This window comes from Notothenia coriiceps, unplaced genomic scaffold, assembly GCF_000735185.1.
Source record: "Notothenia coriiceps isolate Sejong01 unplaced genomic scaffold, NC01 NC01_scaffold00005788, whole genome shotgun sequence".
NCBI classification, from domain to species: domain Eukaryota; kingdom Metazoa; phylum Chordata; class Actinopteri; order Perciformes; family Nototheniidae; genus Notothenia; species Notothenia coriiceps.
In genome coordinates, this window is record NW_011338489.1 from 125,828 (window position 1) to 138,067 (window position 12,240).

Sequence of the window (12,240 nt, forward strand, 5' to 3'; positions counted from 1 at the left end):
TGAAAGATATCCAAAACATAAATATATTTGAAACTGAACATTGTGCACAAAAAGTCAAGCAGAGAGCACAAGCCAAATTTCAGAAATGTTTTCAAAACTGTAATGTTAAATTGCTCACGGTCATGCCTGTCACGGTTTGTGAAACAAGCAGGACCCAAATGCAGATATAAACTGAAAATTCCTTTATTTCAAGGCTATGATTATGATATATATATATATATATATATCTACACAATGACAAAACAGAACACTCACCGCAGAACTAGTCATGGAACAAGACGAACCGACCAAGACAGACAGAAAACCCAGAACTTAAATACAAACAAGACTAATCACACAACAAGACACAGGTGAGGAGGGAGGAGAAAACACAGGGGCCCAGGTGAACATAATCAGACCATTAGACACACCAGGGAAACTAATGACAAGAGGAAAAACACAGGGGAAAGGACCAGACAATAACCCAGAGGAAAAACATTACAGGGAAAACAGCAAAAACACCCAAACCTACAAAACTATAAACGTGACATAACATGAGAATCGTGACAATGCCTCCCATCTTCAATCTGAAACATCTAACCCGCATTACCTCATCCATTCACTTTCAATCCCCTCATCAGCCCCCTACGTCTTTCCCTCAATCACATATAAAGGTTGATGAGGACAAAGATAATGTTGTCAAAGTAAAAAACATATTGATGGCAAAATAACAAACAGAAAAGGGTGTGCTGTACAGAATACCAGCTGCCAAACATGCAACTGACACAGAAAATAAAAGCTTTCTGTTTCACTTCAAATGAACTTTAATGCATCCTCTACATTACAGGAGGCCTTTAAGAAGAATAGAATCCACCAGGCAGTAATTAGAGCCATGTTTCTGGCTGGAGATTTCCAAGATGGAGCTGTTAGTCTTTTGAACATTCAGATACAAAGGTAGTTCAGAGTCTGGCGCAGCTGGTGCTGATGTGTGCTTTGAAGTATGTGAATGTCATGTTTTCAGTTTATTTACAGTAATGGGCTCTTAGAGTCTTAGCAGCATAAAGCTCGCAGTACATTGCAGTGTAACCATGAAACCAACGGTGGAAATCATTTGTAGTCTGCACAATAAGTTCTGGATCATAAGGTTAAAAGTGTGACACAGCTAAGCCAAGTACAGAGACACTAGACATTATGACACATTGACTTTCAAACGTACGTTGTTGCTGCATTCGACAATATGCAATTAGTTGAATTTGTACTGACTGTGGATCACATTGTTCTATTCCTACTTTATATCCTCCTGACCCCTTTCTAAAAGTGTTCGATAAACTGTTACTGATTCTTGTGGTCTCTGGAAACACAATGTGATATGGATTAAATCAGCTGTTTAGCACTGTTAATACTGTGTTAACAGTAGATAACAATCCTATTTATATTATATGAATTCGTTAATGTTTTGTGGACCAGATACGAAGCTTTGGCGGGCCACCAGTAGATGGTCAGTGTTATAGGTCTTTTATTTCATATGTAGCCAATTGTAGGATTATTTAGGTTAAATCAAAGGTGTTGTTGCAGTTTGTGTCAGATCCAGCTAATATTGCATCCTCCCAGTATTTTCAGATTTCTTTCTCCAGTGTTAGTTCTTTATCCTGGCTGTCAATTGCAGCAACATTTTTCTACAATTGGTAGTAGCCTATTGGGGCATAGAACAGGTTATTTTGGATACATGCCAGAAAATTAGCATGAATCTGAAATCGTTTTTGACCCATACTGTAGCTGATGCTGGTGTATCTGGTACATGTGGGATATTTAAATCAACATGGCATTTGCAAGTTTAAGCACTTAAGGAAGTTGCCAGTGCAGAGCTCCTTGCTTCTTGCAGCTTTTTGAAACAGATGCCCATCTGGAGCGAGCCATTTATGTGTTACTTCCGCCGCAGGTCAAGATTATAAAATAGCAATGTTTTTTTTTTACTGCCAGTCTGAGTCTCTGCAGTTTGGTCTACTTTTGCACATTCTTGTCCTGCTGTTAGTAAGAAGTTGCCTTTTTATTCTTTAACAAATGTGACTGTTGATTTAGATTATGTGGACACAGTAGTCGACGTGAAATGCTGACCCCCATTACTTTGGAGGTATTACATATTGCACCTCTCATGATAATACATTTTCAGCACTAAACATATAAAGTCATGTTCATTTATTTGAGTGATAACTGGACTGTCCTTGATTCATTTAATAATAGGGCCTGTCGGGAACAAATGTGTAAATACGAGATAAGCCTTGTTTCTCTGTGACCTGTGTTCAGATTATCATGTAACTCATTTGGTGAGACAGTCACAAATACAGTATGCAGAGGCAATTATATGGTCATTTGACATGCCATATGTGATTACATGTCATGTATTAGACGCTTTTATCCAAAGGGACTTACATACTTAATACTGCGGACAATCCCCACAGGAGCAATTTGGTGTGAAGTGTCTTGCCCAGGGACACAATGACATTTAGATGACTAAAAATGTCAACTTGCTACCCCCTGTTTCGAAGTCCAGCACTCTATCCACTGAGCCACAGCCTCCCATGCTGTTGTATAACTTTAATTTAAATGAAAACTCTTGATTGACATAATTAAACTGGTCAGAAGTTTAGAGAGGGTTAGTGTGGATTGTTGTAGCACCAAAGTGATACATTTTTGCTGTTGTTTTACGGTTCAATACTCCCACACAATATTGTCTGTTGGCAACTAGGCTCCAAAAGTATTGATGGCTGGAGCCTAGCAGCCTTCAAAAGGCTTAAGTCAAACCCTGGCCTAGTAGAAAAAAGAAAATTACAGAGGGAGCATGACCGTGCATTTGCCACTATGTATTTGTGTGTGCAGTACATGCTGTATATAACCACCGTTTGTGTGTGTGTGTGTGTGTGTGTGTGTGTGTGTGTGTGTGTGTGTGTGTGTGTGTGTGTGTGTGTGTGTGTGTGTGTGTGTGTGTGTGTGTGTGTGTGTGTGTGGGTGGGTGGGTGGTGGTGGTGTGTGTGTGTGTGTGTGTGTGTGTGTGTGTGTGTGTGTGTGTGTGTGTGTGTGTGTGTGTGTGTGTGTGTGTGTGTGTGTGTGTGTGTGTGGTGCACAATGCTGAGCGTCTGGGGGCAAACATTGAGCTGCTTGATGCTGTTTTGTGAGGATGATTAATGACTGGAGTTTGTCGCGCAGCTCTGTGAAACCATTGCGGCCTTGGAGTCTGCTCGCCTGCTATATGACGTAGCGAGAGATAACAAATATTGAAAGTTACCCTTCGCCTAATCAATAGCACTTTTTTATGAGTAAAACACAATGCTATTAAACTGCATACGGCAAGTCATTGTGTGCCTTTTCGTTTTTTTCACATACCATCCATCCATCCATCCATCTTCGCCCGCTTATCCGTGGTCGGGTCGCGGAGGTAGCAGTTCCAGCAGAGAGCCCCAAACTTTCTTTTCCCTTGCCACATCAACCAGCTCTGACTGGGGGATCCCAAGGCGCTCCCAGGCCAGCGAAGAGATATAATCCCTCCACCTGGTCCTAGGTCTACCCCTTGGTCTCTTCCCAGCTGGACGTGCCTGGAACACCTCCCTAGGGAGGCGCCCAGGTGGCATCCTAACTAGGTGCCCGAACCACCTCAACTGGCTCCTTTTGACGCGAAGGAGGAGCGGTTCAACTCCGAGTCCCTCCCGGATGACCAAACTTCTCACCTTATCCCTAAGGGAGACACCAGCCACCCTGCGGAGAAAACCTATCTCGGCCGCTTGTACCCACGATCTCGTTCTTTCGGTCATGACCCATCCTTCATGACCATAGGTGAGGGTAGGAACGAAAATGGCGCGGTAGACAGAGAGCTTTGCCTTCTGGCTCAGCTCCCTTTTCGTCACAACAGTGCGGTTTTTCACATACCACACTATTAAATAGTTGATAGAGAAGGCAGTGCAATGCCTTTTTTTTTTCCTACTGGGTATATTTATTCGAACATACCATGCAGCCTATATCAAACATATCTGTAAATCTGCCTATTTCTATTTTGCTTCTCTGTCTGTTTTCCCTTATTGTTTCCTCAGAGCACGCTGGTGCCCTCCCTGTTTATCCCTCACCTCATCATATTATACTTGCTGTCTTTGTTTTTCTCTGAATTTATATATGTGCCGGAATACCTAGTCTCCTTCTCTATCTCTTCCTGCCTAATTGACAGTCGTCGTCTTTGTATTTCTTTGTCAGCATTGTCCTCTTTTCATTGTTTTTTTCATAAACTGTTTTCCTACATAAACATCTCTTCCGTTCTTATGTTTGTTCATAAACCCCTCTCCTTCCAATTGTACCTCCTTTTCGCTCTGATATGTAACCCGGATTAAAGTGGATGACAGGGTTTACAGGCAGAGTCCTTTGTGGCAAAGTACATAAATATGTATATGAATACGAAAGAATCTTCAGGCTTGTTTGTCTGTTTTTGCTTGATTGAAGCGTAAGCTATCTCTCCATTTGCTGGAGAGCGCATGGCCAAAGGTCCTATGAATTTAAGTACTCAAAGGCTGCAGTTCGACAACAATTATTTTGGGTTAGAGTGCAATGTGTAATGGCAATACAAAATAATTGATTCTGAATGGCAAGATAAAAAACTGTGCCGCCCGGATACTCACAAAAACACGCTAATCAGAGAACATCACCCCATCCTTCACTCACTCCACTGGCTCCCTGTAACTCACCGGATCAACTACAAAGTCCTCATAATGGTCTTCAACACCATCAACCACACTGGCCTAAGGCTGCTCAATTAATCATATTTTAATCGCAATTACGATTTTGGCTTGCAACGATTACGAAAAGAACGTAATCGAAATAAAACAATTATTTTTTTCTTTTTATATAATTTTCTTTTTTTATTAATTAATTTATTGGTTTTTCAGTTGAATTATACTTAAAGTTCAGGATAATCAACTGTTAAAAACATACTGTTAATTTTTTTTGCAATAAATGGATGTTTTCAAAGTAAATGGATAATCGTTTTTAATAATCGTGATATCAATTATTGACCCAAATAAGCGAGATTATAATTTTTGCCATAATCGAGCAGCCCCACACTGGCCCCACCTAGCTACAGGAACTGCTAACCAGAAAACATTCATACCTCATGCAAACTCAGGTCAGACAGCTCTTATGCTCTTAACCTTTTATTTTAATTTTGTATATTATCATATTTTATTCAATATGCTCCTTAGATATCTTTTTATTTTATTTGTTTTATTATTTTCTAGCTTTATGAAGCACCTTGAGATGACGTTGCTTTTAAAGTGTGCTATATAAATCGAATGTATTACTACCCCACAGCTCTGACATAGTAGTGACCTAGAAGCATAAAAAGAGCAGACAGCCTCCAGGGATATTTGAATGGAGGCTGTAACTATCCAGAATTTTGAAAGATTTGAGTCCTGTACTTTCTTCCAAAAACAAATCATTCCAGTTCAATGTCACTTTCAATTGCGGTGATAAATGTATATCTTTATTAGGGATCAGCAGTAAAGGCATTTTCTCAGTAAAGTAAAACCTGATGTAGTAGTCTATTCACAACAGCTCTTCAGAAACCTACAGGGTTATTTCCTGGATCATTTGTCCATATTTTATACCTTCTATTTTAGCCGCGCATCACTCAAAGCGGATTTGTCTCTGTAGCATTTCCTTGTTCCCATGCTTAGAATATATTGAGGTAAACAGCTTTCCGAAAAACACCCATGTCCCCTAAGTATGAACTCAACGATTATACAATGCTAAAACTAATGTACATTTGTTTGCTCGCAGACTATCGGCCCAAAGGAGGGCTGGCAGGTGTACAGCTCGGCTCAGGATGCTGATGGCCGCTGTATCTGCACCGTGGTGGCTCCTGAACAGAGCCTGTGCTCCAGAGATGCCAAGAGCAGACAGCTCCGCCAGCTGCTGGAGAAGGTGAGCAGAGAGTGTATTTAGCACCCTGACACAGGCAGATACACTCTCCTGTTTAACATGGGAATTAGGAAATAACAAGTTTATATGTTTTATTAAACACAGGTTCGCTGCTGCAAGGCTTTACCACCTTTGTTCTTTTTCAAAATAAGCCTGTCACACATTCAGGTACACATGCAGGCTAACCAGGGAAAAACCCATCAAAGTGCCTTTCAATTATTCGCCGTGAAAAGAAAGAAGCAGCGAACGGAAGGCATCCTTAAATCACCTGCTGAGTTAATCATAAAATGTCATACTACACCGCTACATTTCCAATTTGTGAGTGGTTACACTGTTAGGGGTGATTATTTATCACTGCTTCATTCCAGGTGCATAACATGTCTCAGTCCATTGAGGTTCTGAACCTCAGGACACAGAGGGATTTCCAATATGTCATGAAGATGGAAAACCAGATGAAGGGCCTGAGGACCAAGTTCAGACAGATCGAGGATGACAGAAAATCCATCATAGCCAGAAACTTTCAGGTAGTCTTCCCCATCGCTTAATCACTGGCTCATTTAATCAAATCTGAACTGAAATGTTAAATGCGGCATTCAATTCACGGATGCTATTGTGCATCCGGGATGGTTGTATACAGGTTTTAAATCCTATTTCATCTTAGTATTCTAAGAGTTCTTCAAGAAAGAAGATACAGAAAGACTGAAATCAGAGTTCCAAACTCACGTTGATCTGTTACTGTGTATTAATATATGGTTTCCAACCAGCTGAAAAGGAACATGTATGGAATGATAAATGGATCAAGGCTTGTTGGCTTATAGCTCCATTAGGTGCCTACTACAGTAAACATAATATCAGTTTATCTGATAATAATTTAAAATGCAAGTCACTTGAGACTATAATCCTATTCTATTAGCATGGAGCTCTGAAACAACAAAGGATGTGTATATCATTCCAGATATTTCAGTGGTTCAGATAACAAGAAGTCAACGTTGCCTGAAGCAGGGCTTGCTTCTCTGTCAACAAACTGTAGATGTGTTTGTCCATGACCATCCTACCTACCAACAATGTCCCACCTCTTTGTTTTACTGTCACTTCTGCAGGAGCTTAACGACAAGATGGATGAGCTAAAGCCGCTGATCCCCGTGCTGGAGCAGTACAAGATGGATGCTGCAGTCATTTCCCTGTTCAAAGAGGAGATCAAGAACCTCTCTGCAGTGCTGACGAGCATCCAGGAGGAGCTCGGGGCCTTCGACTATGACGAGCTCTATCAGCGAGTCCGGCGTCTGGACAACAGGCTGCGCAGCTGCATGGGCAAGCTAAGTGAGTAAACACTGCATGTTCAAGAGTTTTCTTTAGTGTTATTAGGAATAGTTCTAACATTGGTACAAGTGAACAAATAGTACTTGAACAACTGGCATTACAATTGGATTTGCTTATCGGTATATAACATCCACTGTCATAGAAAGAGAATGTATCCTTGTTGTATACTTAACGCAATGGTTTTTGTTGTTGTGTTGGTCTTATGTCCCACACAAAAATGTGTTTCCTTTAAAAACAATATTTTAATGGCCATGCAATCGTTTCTGTCTCTCCATAAGCTATCTCACTATGAAATAAAGCAGAAATGCAGGAAGAGAAATGTCTTAAACAATAAAGCTATACAAACAGCTGAAGCACCATTAAGCCTTCAGTTAAATAAAGCAGCTCACTGCCAATGCTATCTTAGTATGCACAGAGGGCACACTCTCTGGTGGCACAGGCATGAAATTGGCTTGAGAAATCTAGTTAGAGACGAAAACCACCACAGCACCTCTTATCGCTGCATTTCTTTATTAACAGCGTGTGGGAAATTAATGAAAATCACTGGACCTGTTACAATAAAGACATCTGGAACCCGGTTCGGGGCATGGATGACTGACCCTCTGGCATCCACCAGAAACAACAGGGTGAGTTATTAAAGCAGGGCTCTGCTTTCTAAATGGTTGTGTGTACAGTATCTGTGTTTTTAGAGTAGGTAAATATCACAACAAGATGGGCCTGACTGTTTGCATGAAGGGTATTTTGAGGATTAAATAAACATTATAGTCGTGTCTGAAGTGATCTTCTCTGAACTGCATTTCTTCAAAAAACCACATGATTTAAAGATGATGATATAAAAATGAGCTCAGAAACAGACAGTTTGACATGTTTATCTATCAGGGGTCAGCTGTTTCTCATTACCCTCCCTGTTCATCCTCTCTGCTGTAGGTTTGGTATATGGACAGTTACACCAACAGCAAGATTGTGCGTGAGTACAAGACAATGGACGACTTTGTAGCGGGGGTGGTTTCTCGAACATACAGCCTCCCATTTAAATGGGAGGGAACCAATCATATGGTCTACAATGGATCGCTCTACTACAACAAGTACCAGAGCAACATCATAGTGAAGTACAGCTTTGAGACGGGCAGCGTTCTGGCCCAGAGAGCTCTGGAGTTCGCCGGTTTCCACAACATGTACCCATATACATGGGGGGGGTTCTCCGACATCGACGTCATGGCTGATGAACTGGGAATGTGGGTTGTGTACGCAACCAATCAAAACGCTGGAAATGTCGTCGTGTCCCAGATCGACCCCGACACCCTGCATGTCCTGAAGACTTGGAACACCGAATACTCCAAGAGGAACGCGGGTGAGTCGTTCATGATCTGTGGGACGCTCTATATCACTAACTCTCACCTGTCGGGAGCAAAGGTTTACTACGCTTACTCTACCAAGACTTCAACCTACGAATACATAGACATTCCTTTCCACAACCAGTACTTTCATATCTCCATGCTTGACTACAACGCCAAAGAGAGAGCATTGTATGCCTGGAATAACGGACACCAGGTAATATTTAATGTCACTCTTTTTCATGTCATAAAAACTGATGATGACTCTTAAAGTATCACTTTTCCAACTTAAGCACCATCATTGGTAATACAAGGACCTCCATGTATTCTTTTGTCAAAAAATGGACTATGGTATCTTACCTTGCCACCAAGTGAACTCTTCTAATGTGTGGCTCTGGACTTTTGGCTGAATTGAGCATGGACACCAAACACTTGATACCTTATAACCAATGTTTATACTTTTCCATCGCTGCTGAAAACTCTCAAAAGCTTTTGCATGAATGTCCAAAAATTGATCTGCAGTGATTTCCTATGATATAGCTATGTTTTTGTTGCAAATCTGTTTTGCTTACAGTGTTTGCATTTTTGTCTATTTAAAAAAAAAAGTCTATTTAAAAGTATTTAAACCTTTAAGTCAATCTCTTCTGCATATTTGCTACCATGTTGAGGTGGCTGATTATATAATGTACAATAGCCGTTCTTTTAAAGATGGGCCTGTCAAATATTGCTGTTATGTATGTATCTGTGGAAGAAAAATATTTGTATTTTTTATAAAAGAAAACCATAGAGGCTATCCGTGCATTTTCATTAAAATAAAAATGTTGTACATTTCATTCAAATGGTTTTGGCTGCCATGATCTTAAACCATTTCTAGGATATTATCCCATTCCAATCAGGAATTCCAATTATAAAAAGACATATTTTTTACATATTTTGACAAAGATAAGTAACTGATGATGCTGAAGACGGAACCTATTTTTTGCGGTGAACATTACATTACATGTTACTTGTTAGACACTTTTATCCAAAGCGACTTACATACTGTACATTCAGTACTGTGGGCAGTCTCCACAGGAGCAATTTGGGGTGAAGTGTCTTGGCCCAGGGACACAACGACATGCTGACTGCAGTTGGACTCGAACTTGCTATCCCCTGATTTGAAGTCCAGCTCACTATCCACTGAGCCACAGCCTCAACATGTGGCATTGAGATCATTCTTTGACAATTCAATAGTGAAGTGGCAATGAACCACTAAGGTTACACCTATCACTATCATTTCCCTCCACATTGTGGTGTTTATTTTTTTTATGGGTAAAGCCGGTCACGTATATGTAGTAAAACACACCTGAGGCAAAGTACATTTGCATGCACACTCATGAGCAAACACTGACACACTGTTTTGCGATGGGTTGTATTCTGTTACTTTCATCAATACAACTGCCTTTAATTCAAATAGATTTTTATTAATAAAGGCAGCGAGTGAACTAATTAGAAAAGAGATTCAAATCAATGTGCAAAGACTTAAGGGAATGTATCACCATAGTAGCTGTCAAATATTTTGTTTTGGTTTGAGAATTAATATTTTTCATCCTCTGCACGACCTCTTTGTTTCTGTGGGTTAACACCACCCCCTGACTATGTGATTGGGTTTTTAACATTCCTGACTGCTGTTCTCCTTCATTTATTCATTCCCCATTTTGCGATTGAGGCTACATGTAAAGGCTCAGTAAAATGCATCCCTGTATCAACCTGCACCGCCAACAACAAAAAACCTTCCCATCAGGAAATCTTTATTAAATGGCTTTAGCAGAGAGCTCGATTAGAATTGATCTTCCCACTATACCTCCTTGCTTCGTCCCCTGTACACTGCATCTGACCTGGCTGTTTGGTTTGCTGGGCACTTTCTCATAGAGATAGGAGAATCGGATCAAAATCTGCATGTTTGACCACACTCACATCTTTATCTGTGCTCAGAAACTGTCGTAAGATACACAGAGCAGGCTGCTCCAGTGGTTGCTATATCAAAATATATCAGACTATATCAGACGTGAAGTGGCTTTAGGCTATTGGCCTCACCTGTTATGTGTTTTTCATTGGGCTCATTCAGATTCTCTCAGAGTCCAGAGCTGAAAAATGCAGTGCCAAGAAACCTTTAAACACAGAAACAACACTGATAGGTGTTCACTCTTTTTTTTAATACAAAGAAATGGCACATATTTCTAAGTGTGACCTAGGAAGATCATTTGAAGCCAAAGATGAATGGAGTCTTCCTCTGATTGGACATTGTGTTCCGTGTTCACCCCTTATTGGGTTATCTTTCCTGTCCTCTTAGTGCTTTTGCTCAGGTGATGCTGATCAGATCTCAGACCGCCTTTGAACAGGTGTTCCGATCTGCCCTTGTCTGCCCTCATCAGGAGGAAAAGGTGTCTTTCTCTTGTTCGCAGCCTGTCTGAGCAGTCCTCGGTTGGCTTTGGTTTGCGCTCATTTTGCACTTTATATTCTCCTCGATTTGCCTTGTTTCTTAAAAGTACGGAGCACCAGGTAGTCCAGTTTTTACGGCTTTGTTTCTTAGTTTAGTTGTGCACTGGAAAGCCGGAAAACCGGGAAAAACGCCTGCAGCACAAATGTCAAAATGTCCTGAAACATACTATGTGTCCACAATAAATTAGATTTTCTAGAAATGCCAGTAGTGCATTAATGTGTGCATTACCTGTGTTCTCTGTCGACACAGTTTTTTGAAGGCTTTGTGGAATCCAATCAAACATTCTCTGTACCATAACAGTGGCTTCTGCTGTACTTTAGCAGAGGGATCAATGGGGTTGTTCTGTGGTTCCTTCCCATTGATCCAGGGGGGGAGGGGGGGTGGGGCTTTGCAGGGCTGCAGCACACTGTTCCATTTCTGCTAAATTAATTGAAGTTCCAAGGAAAATGCATTTTGTTCCCATGCTATAATGAGTAGTGGTATCTGTCAATAATCCTACTGAGCTCATAATTGATTTCAAATTCACCTAATCAAGGTTTAGGTCCAAACACCAGCGTACCTTTAAAACTTCTACCTTGACTTCCCAGTACATATTTTACTTGAAGTGCTTCCGCTCAAACTAACTTTTTCTGCATTACTTTGTTTGTCTGTCTCATCTGCCCAAATTTGATTGCTAGGGGCCCCTAGATATTGCAGTACCCTTTAGAAGCTGCGAAGTGAATTTGTGCTGCTCTTTTGTGATTTTTTATTTCCTTGAAGTCAAAGAAAGAAAGCTGGAAGCACCTGCCGGAACGAATTACGTTCACGTCACGATGCGCACATTCTAACTTGGCTGACACATCGACAAAAGAGAGTAAAGTTTCATTGATAAGTTCTAATTGTATTATGAAATCCCACCCGTCATTTCCCCAAAGCCCTAATGTGATATTCGTTTTATGAAAGGCATCCACAGCCACTTCTGTAAGAGCTTAAGTGCCACGGTATCCAAATCGGATGATAACTTTTGTCTTGTGAAACACTTTCTCTTTCTTTCTACCTTTTATATTGAGTGTGGAAGCCTTGAGAACTGCCAACCATTGGAGTTATGACCTAACAGCATTGTCAGCCGCTGTAGTAGATAATTATCATGTCACCCTGACTAAAGGTTATGTCCCTTTAATGTGACTGTCT

At 40.7% G+C, this 12,240-nt stretch overlaps 1 protein-coding gene across 2 annotated transcripts in view; it reads left to right on the forward strand.

Moving 5' to 3' along the window:
- olfm3a (olfactomedin 3a) overlaps positions 1–9,382 on the forward strand; it is a 17,809-nt gene extending 8,427 nt beyond the window's left edge. Inside the window, exons 2-6 of one of the 2 annotated variants that reach the window (XM_010768556.1) lie at positions 5,794–5,937; positions 6,303–6,458; positions 7,035–7,254; positions 7,774–7,880; positions 8,182–9,382. In XM_010768556.1, coding sequence (XP_010766858.1) covers positions 5,794–5,937; positions 6,303–6,458; positions 7,035–7,254; positions 7,774–7,880; positions 8,182–8,859 — 1,305 coding nt within the window. In that variant the 3' untranslated portion in view covers positions 8,860–9,382. The remainder of the gene's footprint in view (positions 1–5,793; positions 5,938–6,302; positions 6,459–7,034; positions 7,255–7,773; positions 7,881–8,181) is intronic. The other variant, XM_010768557.1, reaches the window with a different exon arrangement.
- The last annotated feature ends 2,858 nt before the right edge of the window (positions 9,383–12,240 follow it).